Here is a 24,789-nt window from a genome sequence, read left to right as displayed (position 1 = left end):
TAGGGACACAGCAGACAAGAAAGGATTGTTGCGTGGCACAGAATTGTTAGCTTGGCAACTTCGTTTGCGATCAAAAACAAATAGCTACCGTCCAAAGCCTTCCGGAATCTGCCGATTCAGGTCTAGGGAGCCGATAGACCAACTCAGAGTTGACATACTGCATGCAGCTGTTTATTTGAGACGTAACTGATCTGTTGTGGTGCAGGTGAGGAGTGGTGGCCGGAGAGCGTGGCCGGGCCGACCACTTTGCCGCCGCCGGCGCCGGCGCTGCCCGCGTGGACGCAGTTCTGCAGCGCCGAGTGCCGCGACTACGCCGATGAGACGAGCGCCCTGCTGCACTTCCCGCCGCTGCCGCTGCCTGAGGTACGCTCCGCTCCTCTTACTACACTATTCGTGCTCAGCTCACAGGATTCTCAATCTTGTTACCTCATTAACTAAACTACGAGGTCACTCAATAATTAAAGAGACAAATTGTTCTGGAGGAAAAAGCGTTTATTTTTACAAAACAATACTGAGAGGTTCCATGCCCTCTTTTGCATGTCTCCTCTCATTTTCATCAATTTATTAATGTTCTATGTCATTGCACGGTAGTAACAGACCGAATAAGGTTAGTGTAATGAGAGTATTTGCACTGAGAGCTCAAAAAATACCTTTCAATTGATTCCTATACATGTTGGGTTACTTCCCTGGGTGGCCTGTGCGAGGCGAGCATCGGATGACGCGGCACACTGCATTTCCGGTTGGGGGCTGCACTTCTCTGAATTCTGAGAGGTTCGTACAATAGGCTTAAGCGCCTGGCGGAACGACTGACGTCGGTCGAGTTTCGCCTATTGTATGCAGGGCGAAACAACCTGCGAGACGTCTGAGTGTCGCCACAGTTTATGTGTTTACCGTTCTGGCGCGTCCGGATCGAAGACTCCTGACACCGACTGATTGCATTGTACTCTTGATTCTGAGAATACTTGTCAACTGTGCCCTGCTGGGTGTGGCTGGCACCAGATGGCTGGTGGTGTAGGCAGGTTGTTTTCGTAGCCGGTAAAACGGCAAGTTCAGTGCCCTCAGATGAATAGCAGAGGCATGATTGGTCAACTTAAACTGAGGCTAGTTGACGTCATAAAGCCCTCCTCGAAACTGGAGGGAACGGTCGCTATTTGCGCGACTGATGTTCTGAGACAGTGTGGGGGAATTTTGGAATCAGAACTGAATGCTGATTCGCGTTTTTCGAGGAGAGTAGCGAGTAGAGCAATGTCGGCTTCACCCTTGCGTTGCGCGGGCAGTGGATTCGGGATCTGATCTTCGTCGGAGTCAGATGGTCTTGCGACTTAGACGCTCTTTTTCGGAAGAACTTAGAATTTTTCGGACAGCCTTCAAGGCCAGGGGTTGACACAGAGTTTCTGCACGGCAGAAGTCGGCGCCTACATCACCAGGACGCTGCCTACCAACGACGTGCTGCAGATTTCAGTATTTGTGCAGTATTTTGCGGCTCTGGCATTGTAGTACTTTATCAGTTTTATTCTGAATCCCTCAGCAGCACGAGCGCTCGCTTTGCTACAAGTCCACCTTGCTTCTTTCTCCACGTGATCCCATTTGAGCTCTCACTAGTAATTGCGATACTGCTATATAATCAGAAGATTAATATTTGATTCATTAGGACCTCCAGTCATTATCGTCAATCTGTTGCATCACAGAGAGTAGGAGCCTCTTGTTCTCGAGCCAACTCTTGTTCTCATAATAGTTCAGTGTACCCTACCCTTCAACCTACTGTTTGTGTCGACAATCATGTGCATTTATGTTCTGATGTATAATAAATCTCATTGTAATACTTAATCAGCATATCATTTCGTAGTTATATGCAAAATCCCATTTCCTGTTGTTTATTATGATAAAGTTCTCTTTCTTTCTGAGTAGATTACGTTTTTTATTAAATTATTTTGAGTGTGCACTACTTATTTTACCAACTAGCAGGGTCCACCATCATTTCCCTTCGTTACCACTGTGCACATAATTAACTAGGTGGTACGTAAGGAGGGGGTCGAGTGCACGTCTCGTTCTCACGCAAAATTCGTCAGAATTAAAGAGGTACAAACTCTTCTCCACACCAGCACCTCGCAATACTTTTTCTACTTTTCAACATAATCCCCTTGAACATTTATGCACTTGTTCCAACAGGCTACAAGTTTTTTTTTTTTTTTTTTTTTAATTCCGGCTCCAAAGAACTCTTTATATTGATGTTTGAACCAATTTCCCACAAACTTTTTCACGTCCTCGGTTGTCATCGAACCTCTTCCCACATAATGCCTCCTTCAGTGCACTAAAGTAATGGAAATCACTAGGCGCTAAATCAGGACTGTAAGGGGGATGAGGCAGTACTTCCCAGCCCATTTTGTCGATGGTTTCACGGGTTAGTTGAGCAATATGAGGACGTGCGTTGTCTTGCTGGAGAATCACACCTCTCCTCTGAGATCCACCACGTCTCTCTCTCACGGCTGACTTCACCTTGTTTAAAAGCAAATCCGAGTAGTATTGGCTGTTCATCGTACGCTGCTCTTCGCAATAGTCCCAAAAAATTGGACCTTCAGCATACCAAAACACCATCAATATGACATTTCCTGCTGATGCTTGGGTTTGAATTTTTTCTTGACAGGTGAGTTGGTGTGCTTCCACTCCATTCTTTGTCTTTTTGATTCTGACTCATAATAGTGAACCCAAGTTTCATCAAAAGTTAAAATTTTGTTGAGGAAGTAGTCGCATTCTCTTTCATAATGTTCCTTTAGCTCTGTGCACGCTCTTAACCTTGTTTCCTCGTTTAGCTTCGTCAACTCCTTTGGGATCCATCTTGCACATGTTTTTCGGTACTTCAGCTTGTTACAGATAATGTTATGAACTGTACCAGTACTAACTTGAAACTTATTAGCTATCATTTCCACAGTCACACGGCGGTCGGCACGAAATGGTTCAAATGGCTCCGAGCACTATGGGACTTAACATCTGTGGTCATCAGTCCCCTAGAACTTAGAACTACTTAAACCTAACTAACCTAAGGACATCACACACATCCATGCCCGAGACAGGATTCGAACCTGCGACCGTAGCGGTCACTCGGTTCCACACTGAAGCGCCTAGAACCGGATCGGCACGAATAATGTCATCAATTCGACTTACAACTGAGGGAGTAGAACAATTCGACTTACAACTGAGGGAGTAGAAACTGCAACTGGTCGGCCAGAACGCTGTTCGTCAGTCACTGAGTCGCGACCATTTTTGAACTGCTCTACCCACTTGTAAAAATTTGCACGATTCATAAAATCTTCACCATAAACTTAAGACAGTCCACAGTATATATTCACTGGTTTCTCGCCTTTAGCATGTAAAATCGAATAACAGAACGTTGTTCAACTAATGACGACGTTTCAAGCGGACTCGCCATCTTGAAATGTATTTTTGAGGTTATAAACAAAACAATGTTGATACATCAGCTAATCAGGGCTCATCCCAGTGATGCCAACTTAAAGCCATAAAAGTGCCAAACTTGCCCTACAAACAGTTTTTTCCCCAGACCAATTTGTGTCTTTAATTATTGAATGATCCTCGTACTTTATTCCAAGTCCCCTTGTTATGGTAACAACCGTTCATTTTAATGCGTAAACATGTTTTAGCTCTTTTATTCCTTCTTCAGTGGGTACTTTTACTCAAATATGTAAAATTCGAACACGTTTTAAGTAATAAATATTCGAAACGAAAATTAGGTCTGAAACATTTTATGTCTGTACGTAATAGAATGAAACACCTACAGCCGTCGTTTTGATGTTATTATACCACAAACGGTTTTGTTGACTTAGCACACCATCTTCAGGTCTTAACTGACGCTGAGGGGGTGTACTCCAATCGTATACACGATCCCATCACTGGTAACATCTACGAACTGGCTTTCGTAGAATATTGTAAAAGTGATATGCTATCTGCAGCCATCAACTACCAACTCCAACAATACTGACAACTGCCGGTTGGCTGTTGTTTCGGGTTCTTCGGCTGACGTTGGTCTGATGATTTTTCTGACGTTTCGCCAGCACGAGTGGCTGCCATTGTCAAAGTTTCACCCACCATTGCTGGTGGTAGGCTGGAGCCGAGCTCGCGACCGCACACTATATGTACTTGGCGCGCAAACATCCAAGGGCTTCTCTGCGGTCAGCCGGCCGTTGTGGCCGAGCGGTTCTAGGCGCTTCAGTCCGGAACCGCGCGACCGCTACGGTCTCAGGCTCGAATCCTGCCTCAGGCATGGATGTGTGTGATGTCCTTAGGTTAGTTAGGTTTAAGTAGTTCTAAGTTCTAGGAGACTGATGACCTCAGATGTTAAGTCCCATAGTGCTCAGAGCCATTTGAACCATTTTTCTCTGCGGTCATTTCCGATGCGGTTCTCCTCTTGCTAGCTGCAACGGTCGTTCGCTGCAGCACTGGAAGCCAGGATCCGTTCACCTTGAGTCTTTCTTCTTTCTTGTTGAAGCTATTCTCGTTTTCGTGTATTTCTACAGCTTCTCTGAATAAGAGGGTGTGATAGCTTTTCTCTATATTTCGTTTCATTTCATTTGATTTATTGCATGTTAAACGAGCCGTTGCCTATTTTAAAAAGCAGGCCGTACATGTTACAGTTTTGCATATTACAATATACTGTTCCACATTTCTAACTCTTTTTTTTCTTGAGCTATAAAACAAGAGTAACAGTAATACGTTGGTACTAGAGTAAAATGAAAATAAATTGAGGAAAGGAAAACAGAAACAATTTAAAAATTTAAGAAGAAGCTAATAGATTATAGGAGAGGTTTTAGTGAAAGTAAGTTTCCCTCTACCGGGCTGTTCCAGGAAGGCGCCAGAACAACTTCGAGCCAGTCCCAGATGGAGCAGTAATTTGCTTAGATCTAAGTACAAATGATATTACTATGTTATTTACTATTTTTAATAAATAGAATAAATTAGCATACATTTCTTGTATTAATTTTACTGTTGATTACTGGCAATGTCATGTCTCTACAACCAGAACTTCAGTGTCGGCGAATTTTACTATGTGGTCGGCCTCACACAGCGCGTGCTTCGTCACAGCCGATTTCTCCACCTGCCCCAACCTGCAATGTCGCTTATGTTCTTTGAGCCTGGTGTTGATTGATCGTCCAGTCATTCCAACATAAACTTTTCGCTTGTGCATGGTACACTCGCGACATTGCAAGTAGGTCCCATTTATCCTTTGCCGATGTGAGACCCTCTTTGATCTTCTCCGTCTGTTTGTAAATAGTCTTTACGCCGTGTTTGCTGAATATACGGTCGATTCTGTGCGTCACTTTGGGAGAGTACGGCAAAAAGGCCGCACCCGACATTTGTTTTTCTGATTTGCCACTTTTCCGAGTGTTTGACTCTGTTATACTTCTAATATAACTTGTGGAGTACCCATTGTTCCTCAGAACACTTTCCAGGTGTCGCATATTCGTCTTGCTCGCGTTATGATCGTACTAATCTTGCCTCTTTTCTGACTCGCATGGTGATTTGATAGTTTGTCCAGGTGTGGTCCGTGTGTGTCGATTTTCGATGCACACTGTGTCCCATATTTTCACCATCCCTTGTGACCAGCACATCTAGAAATGGTAGTCTTTTATCCTTTTCTTCTTCCATGGTAAATTTCATATTGGCATGGAGGCTGTTCAAGTGTCTTAGGAATTTGGGTTGGGTTGTTTTTTGGGGGAGGAGACCAGACAGCGAGGTCATCGGTCTCATCGGATTAGGGAAGGACGGGGAAGGAAGTCGGCCGTGCCCTTTCAAAGGAACCATCCCGGCATTTCCCTGGAGCGATTTAGGGAAATCACGGAAAACCTAAATCAGGATGGCCGGACGCGGGATTGAACAGTCGTCGTCCCGAATGCGAGTCCAGTGTGCTAACCACTGCGCCACCTCGCTCGGTTCTTAGGAAGTCACCGAGCTGTTCTTCACCATGGTTCCACACAACAAAGGTATCATCGACGTATTTGTACCACAACTTAGATTTACAAGTTCAAGTCCAGTGCCTGTACTTCGAAATGTTCCATGAAGAAGTTGGCCACCACTGGACTAAGAGGACTATCCACGGCGACGCCTTCCAGCTGTTAGTAGAAGTTACTATTCCACGTGAAACAGCTCGTGGTGAGACGTGCATGAAAGGGCTTTGTGATGTCTAGCGGGAAAATGGAACCGATGTGCTCCAGAGAGTCACTGAGTGGCACTTTCGTAAACAAAGAAACAACATCAAAGCTGACCGGGATGCCGTTTGGTGCAAGTTTTAGTTTCTTCAGCTTTTCAATAATGTGTCCTGAATCCTTTATGTACGTGTCACTCTTCCCCACGTGCGGCTGGAGCAGAGATGTCAAGTGTTTTGGCAGTTTGTACGGCGCTGAACCAGGAGCAATTACAATCGGTCTTAGTGGAACGTGCTTCTTGTGGTTCTTGGGTAATCCATACAGCCGAGTTGGTAGGGCTTCTGTGTTGCGCAGGTTCCTCTGCATGTCGGCCGGCCGAGAAGACGCCTTGATTAATCGATTCGTATTCCGTGTGATACGCTGCGTCGGATCTGTGCTTAGTTTTTATTACGTCGTCGGATCTAATAGGTCCAGGATCTTCTGCTTATAATCCTCGATCTTCATTACGACGGTCGCATTCCCCTTATCGGCAGGCAGTACCAACGTACTCTTGTCGGCGTTAAGATCCTTAATAGCTTCTGTCTCTTCTTTCTTCAGCTTGAAAGGTGGTGGTTTTCTCGGCACAATATCTTGGCTCTTTCACAAGGAAGAGTCCGAATGGCCGCTTCGGTATTAGCAACTCCTCCATAGGTATAATTCTTGCGATGATAGCGAAATTCACTCCTTTTTGAAGGACAGATTCTTCCTCTTCGGTCAACTGTCGTTCAGTGAGGTTGACCAAAGTGCGTGACTTGTCAGTCTGCTTCTGGCATCTTGCAAACATTTTCTTGTGTCACTCAGTGCAGCGCTCGAGTCGATCTTGTCCCAGTCGTGTCGATGCATTCTGCTACTTAGTTGATAAAAAAAGTGTCCAAAAATTTCTCATCCGTCCTTGCTAAGCATCTCCGTGTTGTGTGAAATCGCTCACGAAGAAAAGCTCGTTCCATTGTGTCGTAGGTATGATGTGCTAGGGAGGTGGTGAAAAGGCGTTTACATTTCAAGAACTTCGGTGTAGCACCTTCATATCGGTACCGCAACAGGGAGAAGATCAAATAGTGTCTCAGATCGGCAAAGGAAAAAAGGGACCCACTTGCAATGTCGGGAAAAGTTAGTTGTAATGACTGCACGATCAATCAACACCAGGATCACAGAACATAAGCGACATCCCAGTTTGGCGCAGGTGGAGAAATCGGCCGTGGCAGAGCACGCGCTGTGTGAGACCGACCAAGTAATAAATTCGCCGACACGAAAGTTCTGGCTGTAGAGAAGACCTATCACACCCGCTTATTCTGAGAAGCTATAGAAATACGCGAAAATAGCTTCAATAAGAAAGAAGAAAGACTCAAGGTAAACGGATCCTGGCTTCTCGTGCTGCAGCGAGCATTCGTTGCACATACCAAGAGGAGAACCGCGCCGGAAATGACTGCGGAGAAGCCCTCGGACGTTGGCGGGCCAGGTACACATAGTCTGCGGACGCGAGCTCGGCTGCAGTCCACCACCGGCAATGGAGGGTGGAATTTTGACAATGGCAGCCACTCGTGCTGGCGAAACGCCAGAAAAATCATCTGACGAAGGTCGGCCGAAGAACCCGAGAGAGAAGCCAACAGACAGTTTCTCAACAAATGGCCACGAGAGCCTTAACAGTTTTGTCCAACAATATTCTACAGAAGCCAGTTCATAGATGTTGGCCACTGATGGGATAGTGTATACGACTGTAATTCACCCCCTCAGCGTCATTTAAGGTCTGGTCACAACATAATAACATAACATCAAAACGACTGCTGTAGGTGTTTGGTTTCATAATGTAAGTGAATGGCCGAAGCCCCGCAAACCATCACTAATGAGGATCGACATAAAAAAAAGAATGTCCGTTGTGTTTAATACCTTATTTTCTGGACTATTAGGTTCCGTAGAACCTTTTTTTACATTGTTATGTTGCTTGTCATCTGCAGTTGTTTACAAATGTAATTTTATTGCGCCAAAAAATTTCGCGATTACACTGAGATGACAAAGGTCATAGAACAGCGATATGCAATTATATAGATGGCGATATTATCACGTATACAAAGTTTAAAGGGGCAGTGCATTGGCGGAGCTATCATTTGGACTCAGATGATTCATATGAAAAGGCTTCCGACGTGATTGTGACCGCACGACGGGAAATTAATAGACTTTAAACGTAGAATGGGAGTTTGAACAAGACGCGTGGGCAATTCTGTTTGGGAAATCATTAGGGAATTCAGTATTCCGAGATCCACAGTGTCAAGGCTGTGCCGAGCATACCTAATTTCAGGCTATACCACTCATCATAGACAACGCAGTGGCCGACGGCCTTTACTTAACGACCGAAAACAGCGGCGTGTGCGCACAGTTGTCATTGATATAATTCCCGCTTTGTTCTACATGATATCCTTATCCCACTAGTCAGACGCCCCAGGCTGCCTTTTACTGCTAGTAACCCTGTTTAGAACGTTCTAATGGAAAGCAACTCTCAAAGGGCATGAGAAATGTGTTAAGTAAAGCTTTATATTTATCATCTATGTTATCGGCACTATAAACATTCAACCACTCTTGCTCCTTGATGGATTAACTTTCATACATAGTTTGTAATTATATGTGACATTTGTTTGAGTACAAAAACCTTTTAGTGTTAAAATTTCTGCATCAACGTCTGAATGGCCATTCATCCTTTTACTAACAGAATGCCCATCTAGTAATGAAGAATGAATAAAAATATTGTCTATGGCTGCTACTGTTCCCCTGCACCCTAGTTGGAAAAAATACAATCTGCATCAGATCGTATGAATTTATGAGACCTACCAACATTTATCTTGCAGCATCATATACAAAATTTATATCGAAGTCACCACCTCTAACTAGTTTCTAGTACTTCCTACAAAGTGAATCAAGAAACTCTCTAGCTTGAGCAGAAATGCTCTGAAGTCAGAGTTAGGGGACCTATAAGCAACAACAATTAGAAGTTTAGTTTCCCTAAATTCAACTGCCGCTGCACAACATTCAGATATCTGTTCAGTACAGTGCCGTGATACGTCTATGGACTCAAATGGAATACTGTTTTTTACGTACATAGCCACTACCCCACTCCGCAAGGAACTCCTTGAAAAACAGCCAGCTAATCCGTATCCTGGTAAAGGAAGCCTCTGAATTGTCAAATTATTTAGCGGTGCTCCGATATACCAGTAATTTCGGAGTCATCTATGAGCAGTTCACTAACTTTATCTCTAATACTTCTTATATTTTGATGAAATATGCTAATTCCTTCTCTCCTTGGAAACATGACATCCTCTGAAGGTGAGCCCTTAGTTAGAGAGACTTCCTTTAAGCAGGTGTACCAATCAGCTGGCTTCAGTCTAAAAAAGCTGCAGCTCTAACACCATCTACTACAGGAATTCTTCCATGAGTGATCCCACCACCACCCACTACACTGTCACCTATAAGCTTTGCCAGCCTCCCCTGCCCATGCCTATTGAGGTGCAGGCCATGCCTAGCGAAACCCGATCTACTGACAGACTCAACTGGCACCACTGAAATGTGACCCATGCCCTCTGCCATCAGCGCCCTCTCCAGCCCCAAGTTGATACGCCTAACAGCCACATTAAGATGAGGCCGATCATGACGCTGAAACACATTATTGCCACCAGTTTGAGTAGCTATCTTTACCAGGTCACCACCTACATCATATTCCAACACTTCCTGCAAGTGCTGGCCCACACCTCCACTGTGTGCACTACTTAGCAGCAGAACCTTCTTCTTTCTGTTAGACTTTGCATCTGACCTAAGCCTCCTAACTGCTGAGGACTGCTGCATGTTCCCTACATCTACAGCTACAAGAGGCTCCTCTCCACTTATCTCTGACAGTTGGTCAAATCTATTGCAGATACCCAAAGTATAACTGTCTGAATACCTCCTCCTTCTAGCTGCCTTCTTGCCAACTGCCAGTTCCCATTCCCCACCACCTTTCACCCTCCTCACCCTATCTGGTTCCTCCTTTGTGCGTTGTAACTGCACATGAAGGGCATAGATCTTACGCTCCTGCTCCTCTGTCAACTTATTTCTACTACAGATTCTGCATTCCCAGGAGGGGCTCTCGCTGGAATGTCCACTGGCTTCCCTACTGCATCCCCCCCCCCCCCCCGATGAAAACACTTTGAACAACTCCCACACCATAATCCACTACTCACAAACCTACGACAGAGCCCACACTTCTCACTCATTGTCAACTTTTACAGTTACTGAAAAAAACTATAAGTCTACATTACTTAAGTTCAGTTACACCAGTAGAACTATTTATAGAACTAACAATAGCAGTCTCGAAATTCTCTGTCTATTGAGAAAGCAACTACTTGTATTAATACTACTACACCACAGCTAATACCAATACCAACAAAACTTGACAAAATTATTAGCTAAAACAAAAAAATTCAAGCGGCCGCTGGAACACTCATAGACGTTAAAACACTGAATGAAAATTTGACTCAAATATTTCACTAGAAACAGTGAGAAACGTCAGCTGAAAACTAAAGCACGAAATTTACTAAACGACTTCAACGCACAGAAAACTACAAAAAAAAAAAACACAGCGAACAAATGTTTCCAAAAGTTTATTAAATCGTTTTCCGCCACAAGCAGTGAGAAACATCGCTTAAAACTATTAAATTTAATAACTGTATAACAGTGCACAAATAACTTTATCAGTACTTAGCTTTACAACCGCTACAGCAGCAACTGCACGCCGCAGAATGTAAACACAGTACTGAGACGTGAGACTTGGACAGACGACGTAAGCACACTCACGAATAGCAGACCACTCGAGTCAATAACACAGGAAGAAAGACTGAGATTAATGAAAATTTACTGATAAGTTACTTTTGCAGCAAATATTAACACAAATAAACCTAAAAAAGTAACTGAAGACTAAAACTTTATAAAATATTGACGAGCAATTTCAACAGTAGTCCAGTACGCGTGACGTCACACCAAAGCCTTTCTCTTGCGGGCAAGCACTTTGTGCGTAACACGTACAACCGCATCTGGGCAGAGGGCACGTTTCCCGGACGCGGGGTCGAAGCCACCGTCATACCCATACCTAAGCCCGGTAAGGACAAAAACCTTCCTTCTGGCTACCGCCCCATCTCTCTTACCAATTGCGTTCGCAAGCTGATGGAACGTATGATTCATGTCCGGCTGGTATGGTGTCTCTTGTCTCGCAATTTACTGACGAATGCACAGTGTGGATTTCGAGCACAGCGTTCTGCAGTTGACCATCTCGTTACTTTGTCCACCCATGTGGTAAATGGTTTTCTGCGGAAATCCCAGACGGTGACCGCGTTTTTCGATTTGGAGATGGCCTATGACACCTGCTGGAGAACTGGTATCCTCTGTACTCTTTACACGTGGGGCTTCCGTGGCCGCCTGCCCTGTTTCCTTCAGGCATTTTTACAAGATCGAGTTTTCAAGGTGCGTGGGGGTTCTAACTTGTCGCACACCTTTATACAGGAAAACGGTGTGCCTCAAGGTTCCGTCCTGTGTCTCATCCTCTTTGCCAACGCCATTAACCCTATAACAGCCTGTCTCCTCGGGCACCTCCGGCTCCCTTTTTGTTGACGATTTTGCCATCTATTGCACACACATCCATGCCCGAGGCAGGATTCGAACCTGCGACCGTAGCAGTCGCGCGGTTCCGGACTGAGCTCCTAGAACCGCGTCTTCAGCGGTGTCTTGATCGTCCTTATTCCTGGAGCATCGACAATGGCTTTCGCTTTTCCACTGACAAACCGTGTGTATGAATTTCTGGCGACGCAAGTGGTTACTCCCACCAACTTTACATCTTGGGCCTGTTGCCCTTCCGTTCATTGAAAATATGAAACTCCTGGGGCTCATTCATGCTCGATAGGAAATTCTCTTGGTCCTCCCATGTATCTTACCTGGTAGCCCTCTGTACGGGGCTCCTCAATGTCCTACGTGTCCTCAATGGCACTTGCTGGGGTGCCGACCGAACCACCCTCCTCCGTTTGTACCGTTCCCTTGTCCGTTCGAAACTCGACTATGGGTGCTTTGTTTATGCGTCTGCACACCCATCCCTCTTACGCCGTCTCAACACTATCCACCATCGTGGCATCCGTTTGGTCACGGGCGCATTTTACTCCAGCCCGGTTGAGTCTGTATGCTGAAGCTGCTGAGCTACCACTGTCTCCTCAGCAGGTATGCATGCTGTATGTCTGCCGTGCTTGGCCACCCATCCTATGTCTCCTTCTTTGATGATTCCTTTGATCGTCAGTATGGGGCTTGTCCTTCTTCTCTGTTACCTCATGGAGTCCGCTTTTGGCACTTGCTACAGCGGCTTAACTTTACAGTACCTGCACCTTTTTTGGTGGGTGTGAACCCTTCACCGCCTTGGTTTCGTGAAGCGGCCAGTGTTAACCTTGGCCTTCATTCTCTTCCTAAGGACACTATTCCAGCCTCGGTCTATCGCCTTCAGTTTAACGACCTTCGCATGGAACTTCACGATGGTACCTTTGTATACAATGATGGCTCTCAGACTGACCGCGGGGTCGGGTGTGCCTTCGTCATTGGCACCTGTGTATTTCGATATCGGCTTCCGGCACACTCCTCAGTATTTACAGCCGAGCTCTTCGCCTTGTATCAGGCCACGGAGTACATCCGGCGACACAGCCTTTTCAATTGTGTCCTCTGCTCAGACTCACTCAGAGCCCTTCAAAGTCTATGTGCGCTGTTCACTGCCCATCCCTTGGTGGAACCAGTGTAATGTTTCTGTGGGTTCCTAGTCATGTCGGTCCGCCAGGAAACGAGTCTGCAGACACTGCTGCCAAAGCTGCAGTCCACGTACCTCAGCCTGCAAGTATCTGTATTCCCTCCGATGATCTCTGAGTTGCAGTCTGTCAGGAGGTGGTGTCCCTTTGGCATCGCCAATGGTCCTCCCTTCACAGGAATAAGCTCCGGCTTATTAAGCCTCTCCCAGCGCCTTGACGACCTCCTCTCGGCCCTCCCACCAGGAGGAGGGTGTTTCAGCCTTTTTAGCCATCATCATTTGCTAAGTGACGCTACCCCACCACTTTGTACACATTGCACTCAGGTTTTAACTGTCCACCACTTCCTGATGGAATGAGCATTTTTTAACCTTTTATTTTACCGTTTGGGTTTGTTGTCTGAGTTATCGGCCTTTTTAGCAAGTGACGTGCGAGCTGTTGACCACGTCTTACTTTTTATCTGCCAAAGCAATGTGGTGAAGGCCATTTAATTTTTAGTTTTGGACCTCCGTTTCTGTATGGTGTCTTTTTTAGCCCTTTTTCGAAGTGCCTGTTTTTAGCTGACTTTTATTGTGTCAGTTGGGACTGACGTATAGTCTTTTTTTAACTCCTCTCTGAATTCGTGTTCTAAAGTTTTGACTTGGGCGCGTATGGCCCCAGTTGTTTTTGCGCCCCAAAGCAAAACAAAACCAAACCAATATTTTGAATTAAAACACAGGCCTGTTGGCACTTGAGTATTTACTAACAAATTATCTTCTGTAAACTAGGCTCATTCCAGTAAGAATGTCATACTGAGATGTTGGTGTCGCGCATGAAGCAGGGAATTGTTGACGTGAATATTATGGCACCAACACATTTTTGGTATTCAACAAGGCTGCGTAATATTGAATCTGAACCATAAGCCAAAGATAGCACATGTATTCGAAACTGTGCTGCACTAAAGCACAGCATATCGTTACTCTGTCTATCTGGTCTGTTCTCGCGTTGAAATCAGTTAGTTAACTTCGTAAATTTCCTGAGAGATAACGGTGTTTCACAGTCGGAGATAGTTGTCAGTGAAAATACCAACATAATTCACCACTTAAACCGAATACCAGATACTGCAGTACTGGATTAGATAGTTTCTCGGATAGTATAATACCGTTAAGTGTGTGTCTGGTATCACCGTAGAAGTTTGTGCGCTTAAATGACGACAAAAAATAACCATAGACGAAGAAATACACATTGGAACACTACCTTCGATATTTATTCTTATACACTATCAACCAACCGCTATACTAAAAACATGCAGACACGAAACTGAGCACTAAATATCAAAAGATGCGAATCCAGCAATGTAAAAGGAGGGGGGAGTGCTGTGTTGTGAGCAGAGAAACAGTAAAAGTTGAATGCGTCGGTCAGGGCAGCTCAGCGAACTAATCACTGGATGTCACGAGAGTAACTCATCCATCAGCGACATTTCAACCTTTCTAAAGCTGCCCAAGTTGGCTGCCGTTGATGTGACTGTGGAGTGGAAACGCGAAGAAAGAACCGCAGGTAAACTAAGACCTTGTGTACTGACAGACTGGCACCGTCAAGAATTGTGAAGGTTGGTTGTAAAAATTCGCAGGAGGATGTCTCACTCGTGAATTTCAAAATGCTGGCACAATGACTGCGTGTACAGAGCTAAAAAGGATGGGGTACAGCGGTCAAGCAGCTCCTCCTAAGCCACATATTTCTGCTGTCATTGTTAAGCGACTCTTAACTTGGTGTAATGAACGACGCAAGTGGACAGTGAGTGATTGAAAGCGAGTGACGTGGATTAATGAATTACGCTAGACTCTGTGGCAATCCGATGGAAGAGTTTAGATATGGCGAATGTCTGGAGAACATAATCTCACCATCAAGTATAGCGCCGTCACTGAAGTACGGAAAAGGTGGTGTTACAGTATGGGGTGTTTTTCGTAGCTAGGATGTGGTACTCACATTGGGCTTAACAAAGCGCTAAATGTGAAGGATTTGAACACATTTTACTGCACTATGTACTGTGGAGCGTAGTGGAACAATTCGGATTGCTTGTATCAGCATGACAATGCACCCTGTCATGAAGCAGCATTTGTGAGCCAATGGTTTGTGGACGATAACATTCTTGAAGTGGACTTGTCTTCCCGAGTTTCGACCTGAACTGACCTGCCCAGAGTTTCAACATGAACCCAATGGAATTCCTTTGAGATGAATTAGAATGTTGACTTCTCTCCAGACCCTAGCGTCCAACATCTCTACCTTTTCTGGTTTCGACTCTTGAGGGAGAATGGGCTGCCATTCCTCTACAAATATTCAGACACCTTATTGAAAGTGTCCCCAGCGGAGTTTAGACTGTTACAAAGGCGATGAGTGGACACCCCCCATATTAATGTCCATAACACGTGTCTGGATACTTTTGATTAAATAGTGTACAATTTTGTAACGTACAGTCTCCTTTCAGTAAATAATAACAACGTTTCTAACGAAAGGTAATTACAACCATTTTTATGACGTATTCATATCGAAATATAATACCTTGAGAAGCAATTTAGTAGTGGCCAATACTTGATTTCCTTAGACAATGACCATGCGGTGTATCAAAATTCGTAAAGTCATCCAAACTAGGAAAGAATACATATATTAAAATTAGGAAAGATACATATATTAAAATTAGATATTTATAAAGATTTATTGTATTTGTCTAATTTCTATTTCACTTGGAAGTTTAGAGGACCGAGTAAACACAATGTATTTTATATCATGTCAGAACTGTTGAACTGGGATAAAATCTAAGTAAGAAATACGTAAATTGCATTTCAGAGCGAAAGTATAAAACATTCTCAAGTCTCTGTAACACAGAACAATATGCGGAACCTGAAAAGCCCTGTTCAGAGAAAAGACATCATTGAGGTGTAATTTTGATTTTGCGAGTATCAACAGCAACCACCGAGATCCAGTTCCATGAACTGTTCAAAACAAGCACTCTAAATTATGGTTTTATAGGTTTTACTCATTGTGAAGAAGTAGAAATATTACTTTAAAATTACCAAGATCTGCTTAATGTTTGTCATAAATCAAAACAGTTGTAGTGAATACGTAAAGAAATTAAAACGCAAAAGTGGTATTGACTCTGGACTAAGTGCGATTTGTTTGCCACTGGAAACCTGGAAGGAGAGTCGATGGGTAGATGCGTTAGAAGACGGATGTACATTTGCGAGCCGGCCGCGGTGGTCTCGCGGTTCTAGGAGCTCAGTCCGGAACCGCGCGACTGCTACGGTCGCAGGTTCGAATCCTGCCTCGGGCATGGATGTGTGTGATGTCCTTAGGTTAGTTAGGTTTAAGTAGTTCTAAGTTCTAGGGGACTGATGACCGTAGCTGTTAAGTCCCATAGTGCTCAGAGCCACTTGAACCATTTTTACTTTTGCGAAGTATACATATGTTGTAGCGTTGCGCAGTGGTAGCGCTAATATTGAAACTTTAATGATCCTCAGATGTATGTGAAGCAAGATGTTTAAATAAATCATGAAGATTATTGAATAATTACACAAATACAATAATCTAACTAAAAAAAAGTTGTAGGTCAAAGACAAAGTAGTGGAAAGGTTACGTTGGCAACACTACAAAAAACAAACCACAACACATACTTAGAAGTACAAAACAAACAGAATACAGTGGCGTGCAGAAAAGTGTGTTGTGGAAAACATAAGAAATGCATAGTGTTGCAGAACAACTAAAAATTAGACCAAAATTATCAGTGTCTAACGCAGAAAAAAAAACGATGTGCTAGCAGACAGCATTTCACAATGTAAGCGAGAAATCAACCGAAAATCGCCGTTAGTACAAATCAATTTATTCGTAACGAACTGTTTTCCTATCTAAAAGCAAATCAAAATGTAAATAACTTAATTACAGACCACTGATGATGCTTTACCTCAATAAAGCGAAACGCGTCTGGTGAAAAAAAATCACTAATTTTTGTAGTTGCAACGACAGAACAAAAATACCGTCAAGAAATACAAATTTCGACTCCTACGAGATCATCGACAGCAAAGGTAAGTATTTTGTGCTTGTCTGTTACCTTGAACGTACTGCTGAACTCGAGCCAAGAGTGACGGCACACGCTAATCGCAGTCCAGAATCTGAGTAATGATCACAGTGTGAAAGTCAAATGATAGTGAAGAGTCTGTTACCCGCTGCCTGGAAAATATAAGTACTCGAAGTTTTGCTATCTGATATGTTTAAGCTATTTGCTGCCAACTATAAGAATAATGTAGTCATCGATTTCTCCATTTTATTCAAGTCCTAAGTCAGCGTTTCACTCTCTGCACAATCACATCCTGCCCACTCATTCACGGGTTATTCACCGTGGCGTACCTGTGCACACACTGGCAAAGTCCCCTGCGAATGCCGCGTTCGAAGATGAGCAGCATGTCGACATCGCTCATCAATTCCATTTGACACGCGTCTTCCTTAACATTGCGTCCCTCGAAAGTCCAGGCGCAGTTAAATAGAAGAAAGACTCCAGAGAGGATGTGCTCAGGCACACTCTCAGGAACTTCTTGAAGATGTCTGCGAGTAGGTGTACATCGGTATTAATGTGCAATTTTGAATCTTCGCGTAATTAGTGATACTGAACTCCTGCCAAGCATTCACAGCGTGCTCACACTCTGCATCCATTACGGCGGTGCCTGTTAGTTTACTAGAGAATGCCTTTTGTCGGGTAATGTGGTTTCGTTGAGTCTTTCCATCGAATACAGGTATTTTTATGGGAAGACCACCTTCTTCGTCACAAAGTGGAACTTTGCATCATCGGGATATGCGGCTCTGGTGATATTTACAGGAAGGAACAAATAAAAGTGGATCGGACTAGTGGATTCCATTTGTGGCAGCATTAACGGAGGAGGAAAATACCTACAATTACTTCCAACAGGATGGAGCAACTGCCCATACAGCCGGTCGAACCTTGGAGCACATGTACATAATTTTCACGCCTGACGGAGTTGTTAGCAGAGGTCGGCCTGGTCGCGGCCCTAGCTAGCCACGCAGGTCACCTGGCGTGTCAGAGTCCGATTACTTTGTGTGGGGAGCCTTAAAGTCTAAGGTGTGTCGTAACACCCTCATAGTCTTCCAGAACTGCAGCAGAACATTTCGGATGAGACTGCAGCAATTCCAGCAGTCCAGCTTCGATCTGCCTCCAGCAACTTGCTGATCAGGGCCCAAAAGTGCCAAGAGAAAAATTGTTGTCACTTTCGACATCTGCTACAGTCAGCCTAGTTCTGTATATCCCTTCCTCTGCTGTGTTTCTTTGTACCCTGGAACCCTGTTCTCCGGACCACTTTTATTTGTCCGACCCTGCATAACCTCTATTTGCATCGTCTCAGAAATTCCTGAAGAGAGGCGTGCGTTAAGCGAAGCGTATCCAGGAAGCGGAGTGAGATTCTTGGCCGTATAGTGAATGTAATATGCAGTCAGTAGCCTCCAGCACAGTCTCTTAGTGCGAGGTGGAAACGCGGTGAGTTTCTGTAAATAGACGACAGTTAAGTGATTCACACACGGTTCGGCACAAAGCGGCTGGCGGCAAGCGCCTGGATTCACCCCTTTACGCAAGCCGGTCACATACACTATGTGATCAAAAGTATCCGGACACCTGGCTGAAAATGACTTACAAGTTCGTGGCGCCCTCCATCGGTAATGCTGGAATTCAGTATGGTGTTGGCCCACCCTTAACCTTGATGACAGCTTCCAGTCTCGCAAGCATACGTTCAATCAGGTGCTGGAAGGTTTCTTGGGGAGTAGCAGCCCATTCTTCACGGAGCGCTGCACTGAGGAGAGGTATCGATGTCGGTCGGTGAGGCCTGGCACAAAGTCGGCATTACAAACCATCTCAAAGGTGTTCTGTAGGATACAGGTCAGGATTCTGTGCACGCCAGTCCATTACAGGGATGTTATTGTCGTGTAACCACTCAGCCGCAGGCTGTGCATTATGAACAAGTGCTCCATCGTGTTGAAAGATGCAGTCGCCATCCCCGAATTGCTCTTCGCCAGTGGGAAGCAAGAAGGTGCTTAAAACATCAATGTAGGCCTGTGCTGTGATAGTGCCAAGCAAAACAACAAGGGGTGCAAGCCCCCTCCATGAAAAACACGACCACACCGTAACACTACCGCCTCCGAATTTTGCTGTTGACACTACATACGCTGGCAGATGACATTCACCGGGCATTCGCCATACCCACACCCTGCCATCGGATCGCCACATTGTGTACCGTGATTTGTCGCTCCACACAACGTTTTTCCAGTGTTCAATCATCCAATGTTTACGCTCCTTACACCTAGCGAGGCGTCGTTTGGCATTTACCGGCGTGATGTGTGGCTATAGAGCAGCCGCTCGACCATGAAATCCAAGTTTCCTCACCTCCCGCCTAACTGTCACAGTTCTTGCAGTGCACCGTGATAAAGTTTGGCACTCCTTGTCAACTATCGGTGGTCTCTGTTAGTCAACAGACAAGGTCGGCCTGTACGCTTTTGTGCTGTACGTGTCCCTTCACGTTTCCACTTACTATCAGATCGGAAATAGTGGACTTAGGTATGTTTAAGAGTGTGGAAATCTCGCGTACAGACGTCTGGCACAAGTGACACCCAAGCACCTGACCACGAAGTCCGTGAGTTGTGTGGAGCGCCCCGTTCTGCCCTCTCACGATGTCTAATGACTACTGAGATCGCTGATATTGAGTACCTGGCAGAAGGCAACAGCACAATGCACCTAATATGAAAACCGTATGTTTTTTGGGGTGTCCAGATACTTTTGATCACATAGTGTACATCCATTCACCACAGCCGGTCGAATTTTACATATGATTATACATTACAGCGCTGATGATGTGTTACACGAGAAGAGGATTTTGATGATGGCACTGATACATTTTGAATTTTGTCACGCAAAACACAGAATCCATTCCTTAATTGGTATTATTTTACAGTAAGAGCTGTACTTAGAAGCTCAAGCATTTTGCAGGTTAACTATGAAAGGTTTCCCTGAGCATAATCGTTTGACGGGCGATGGAACTTCTGTTTGATGGCAGGGTATGTTTTTGAAGGGGTTATACAATAGAAGCATATGTAAAATTTTCAGGGTGGTTTGTTCAGCAGGAAAGATCCTAATTGCATCTCTCTCTTGGGAAATGACCATGAAAGAAATACCACTTCAATTCCACAAATTACAAAGCACTTCAGAGATGTGTGGATGTTTATTCCGTGAAACAGTAGTGCTTAACTTTACAGTTGAGCCAGCAGAACGACCCAAATCTGATATAAACATCTCGCTAAAGAATAGTTACTCAATGGTGGGGATGATGATGTGATTGCGAAGTTCCAAACACAATGGTCTCAAACTGCAAGAGAGTGCAGGTGCTACTTTGTACATCAAATACAACATCGATTCTGTCTGCTACAAACCATTAGAGGTTTCTGACGGTGCATAAGGGCAACTGTTTACGAAATTCAGGTCTAATTACGGTTCGGAAATTATGGTACGTTTACGCCATTTCCATAGAGGCTGAAATTACTATCCTGTGCACCAAATACTACATCGATTCTGTCTGACACAAATGCGTGGTGTCTCGAATTTGTGCAGCAGCAACTGTTTACGAAATTGATGTCTGATTACAGTTCGGAAATTATGGTATGTTCACATCATCCCCCATCGATAGCTTACGACAATAATAGTCAATTCCTTTCAATGCGTTCCATTTCAACACGAAAAACAGTCACCAGTGCCAGATACCATGCCACAGCTCATTTCAGCACGAAAAACAGTCACCAGTGTCAGACATCCGCTTAATGTCCCAATGCAGCTCACATCAGTAATCCCTTTCCTTTCCTCCCCCCCCCCTCCGCCCCTCCACATTCAGTTTACGTATAAACCATTTATTGGTTCTCAAAGCTGTGCAATAGCAACTGTTAACTAATTTGATGTCAGTTCGGAAATTGTGGTATGTTCACATCATCCCCTACGAAATGATCGTCAGCGTTGGTTCAAAAATGGTTCAAATGGCTCTGAGCACTATGGGACTTAACAGCTGTGGTCATCAGTCCCCTAGAACTTAGAACTACTTAAACCTAACTAACCTAAGGACAACACGCACATCCGTGCCCGAGGCAGGATTCGAACCTGCGACCGTAGCGGTCGCGCGGTTCCAGACTAAAATGCCTAGAACCGCTCGGCCACATCGGCCGGCCACAAACTTAGAAACATTTCACAAATTCTCCAAGCGCAGCAGAGATGGATCGTACAATAGTTCAGTGTTTTACATTTGCTCCAGTTACCTCCGTAGATGTTGAGTGGTCATTTTCTCCGATAAAGAACTTATTATCTGACAGCGCACTCGATGTGACTTCAGGACATTTATAAGCTACTACCCCACCCCTATCCCCACCACCAACCCCAGATGATGTCATGTGTTTGCTTCAGTTGGCACGTGGCTCTCTGCCGCCTCCCCATCCCTCCCTGTCCCCCACCTACCCTATTGGTGGGAATTTCGAATTTTGGCTGGAATTCCGAATATTGACGGGAATTTCGACTTTTGGTAGGAATTCTTTTGTCCCAGAGCTATGATGACATCCCACCCCAATCCTCGCCCAGCAATTGCTGGGAAATTAAAAATGATGGTGACCTTTCCAGGAGTTTGAACGCTGTTTGGAAATCCCAAGTGCACTCCCCAACACTTAGGTTAGTGTACTTTATTTATTTTTATTGGAAAACTGAAGTAATGATCGGTCCTAATTATGTAATTAATCATAAAGATCGGTCCAAATTATATAACTATACACATAACACTACACGAGGAGTGACTAAAATCGCAACATAGTTCAAAAATTGACGATGCCACACAACTGGTGTTATCCTGCTGGGAAAAAAATATACAATACCACTCGAAACTAGTTCAGACATACTCAAATTCTAGCCTTCACCTACAAGCTGCCAGGAAAAAGGGTGGAGTGGAAGGTATTATATTTATTTTTTGGCAGGAATTGTGTTCAACAGATGAGATGCTGTTACTGAACAGAAAGGAGTTTAATAAGTGTATTATTTATAAGAATACACCTGAGGACTGTATCTATTGCTGTTTGACGCCAGAGTTCGCTACAGACACCTCCCCCTGCATTGCTCAACAATCACCTTGCAGCCCAGATAATCGAAGCCAATACACACCACCACAACTGATGGAAAATACTTCACTGTTCTAATTACACATCGAAATTGTCGTAAAAAAACAGTACTCATAATCAACGAGTCATAATGCAACACATGTACTAGGTAAAATCGTCGTCCCAAAACACTGCAATTGGAGCGAGTGACGGCAGTTGAACGTGCGTTCTCCTCGATGCACAGTCAGAAAGTCAAGAAATTATAGGCACTCTTACCACTCCTCATCCCTCCCTCTCCCTCCCTTCCTCCCTCCACCTACGATGGCGATCTAGGCTTTTTCAAACGGCCAACTGCTACCATGTACCATGCTCTTCATTGCAGTATACATGCCTCCCGCCAGCAGACAAGCATGCGGTCGGCAGCCACACCAGACCCACCTTTGGGAGATGGCGGTCGCACTGTAGAGGCAGCGGCTCTCTGCCAGCGCAAAAGGCTTTAACTCCCACTAAACATTGATAAATGATGCTAAAACGTCGCCGCACCCCAGTCAGAACACAGCTGCGTCTGGCGACCACACATACACAGTGGGCCCACCCCCAATGCCTCCTGCATCCCGCCATTGTGCCATGGACAGCACTTGTCAATGCACTTCCTATAAATGAGCATCTAAAAAAGAAAAACACAATTGCACGATAATAAATGTCCCCTTTCCACGAAAATAGGCGCAGCCCATATTCTTTTAGTTTTATGAGCAAAATCAATATAGTTTTAATGTTCACCCGCAGGATACAATTCACATCTCTCTCTCTCCCTCCCCCCCCCCCCCACCCCACCCCCACCCCGCCTCCAGCCCGTTATTTTGCGATATTCAATGCAATGTAAAAAAAAGACCACAGCACCACCGCCAGTTACAGGTGGCCAAACTACAGAGGTCGGAGTACGCAGCTACTATATATGTCCATCCTGCATAAAGTCGAATAAAAGCTTCCACTATTTTGCTGTAAAAATTACCGATCACTGCAGAATGTCCTGATTATTTCGAAACCGTCATCAGAGTAAAGAAAACGCGAGAATATAAACTCCGAAGAAAAAACATCTATGTTAAGCAATTTCTTTCAGCTTGATGGACAAATTACACGACTTGAGAGGGTCAATCACCTTCAAATCAGTGTCTGTAAGTAAGCTGTCATGCACGTGTGTATCACAAACATTTCAGACACATGCAATAACATTACAGAATACAGCGTTTCATGCCAATTGCTCACATGTCGGAAAAAACACAATCATTTTACTTTCGAAACAACAAGCTATAATTCGATAGGGTGTTGCTGTTTTGTACACTATAGAAGGTCTCGTTTTACCAGTGTGATGCTATATCACACTGGCGTTTACGAAACAAATCACTAGAGCCTGTCTTATAATAGGACCTCCTGTAAGACTTGACCATATCTCTCTATCCCGATACACTTAAAAGAAATACGGTCCACGTGCTTACAGTTGACATTTTTGCTTCATAACTCTCTTCTACCGACCTGTCTGTAAAGTTTCTGTCATCCAGCAGACGATCAGTGGTAATAGCAGCAGATTCATTGCGTTCTAGTTCTGTAAGCAATTTGATCACAGCCTTTTTCACGCAGTCTACTCACATGTTGGGAAAACACTATAATTTCTAAGTTCCACAATGAGCTATAATTCAATAGGTGTCTACTTTAAAATTAGAGGTTATTATGTATGAAATAACACAGGACTTGTGGTAACACCTACTTTTAAACATGCAGTCATGACGATAATACTCGTAATAAAAACAGTCATGATTCCACAAGAATAGATACAACCGGTTTCTATTAGTTTTATGAGCAAAATCGGTGTAGTTTTGAGAGAAATGTCTGCATTCAGACTTCAACCAGTCATACCACTCCTTGTAATACAACCGCCTATAAGATTTTACAGCATCTTTCTGTTCTGATATATCGAAAAACAAATACCATCTGCACGTTGACAGCGAGCATATTACTCATACACGTATCGCTGCATTTGATCAGGTGCCCAGTGCTCAAAGTTACATTCACACAATTGTGTATAGTTTTGTAAACTGTACTCGAGGAAGACCATACCCAACAGACTGTCAATCATAAGACAGGGATCCACCGTTGTTTTTTCATAAACAGTTCAATACATTGTTTTTCAGCTGTAACGAACACTTAAGCAGTACATCACTTTAGCTTTGTACACCGCCATAGACTTTGTTTTTCTACCACAACTTCGAGGATTGTGTCAGGTGCTTTAACTGACATTAACACGTTTTGATCCATTGGATCTGACAAAAAGCTGAACATCGGATGGTGTAAACTATTCAGCTGCCACAACATACAGTATGGTAGAAATAAAACACAGGGGCGATGTTTTTTATTGACAAAAATGTGGAAGACATCGCAATATATGGAAACTGGAAGAGTTTACGGAATTGTAGAGCGTTTCCAAAAGGCTATCTGAACTTTGAGGTTCGCCGATGACATTGTAATTCTGTCAGAGACAGCAAAGGACTTGGAAGAGCAGTTGAACGGAATGGACAGTGTCTTGAAAGGAGGATATATGATGAACATAAACAAAAGCAAAACGAGGATAATGGAATGTAGTCGAAGTAAGTCGGGTGATGCTG

The 24,789-nt window shown here is 44.2% G+C and overlaps 1 protein-coding gene across 1 annotated transcript in view; it reads left to right on the top strand.

Annotated features, from left to right (window-relative positions):
- LOC126234617 (Krueppel-like factor 16) overlaps positions 1-24,789 on the top strand; it is a 207,174-nt gene that overhangs the window by 99,050 nt on the left and 83,335 nt on the right. The window contains exon 3 of the mRNA XM_049943343.1: positions 206-363. Coding sequence (XP_049799300.1) covers positions 206-363 — 158 coding nt within the window. The remainder of the gene's footprint in view (positions 1-205; positions 364-24,789) is intronic.

This window comes from Schistocerca nitens, chromosome 2, assembly GCF_023898315.1.
Source record: "Schistocerca nitens isolate TAMUIC-IGC-003100 chromosome 2, iqSchNite1.1, whole genome shotgun sequence".
NCBI lineage: Eukaryota > Metazoa > Arthropoda > Insecta > Orthoptera > Acrididae > Schistocerca > Schistocerca nitens.
The sequence above is the reverse complement of the archived record's forward strand: the minus strand, read 5'-3'. Positions and strand labels throughout refer to the sequence as shown.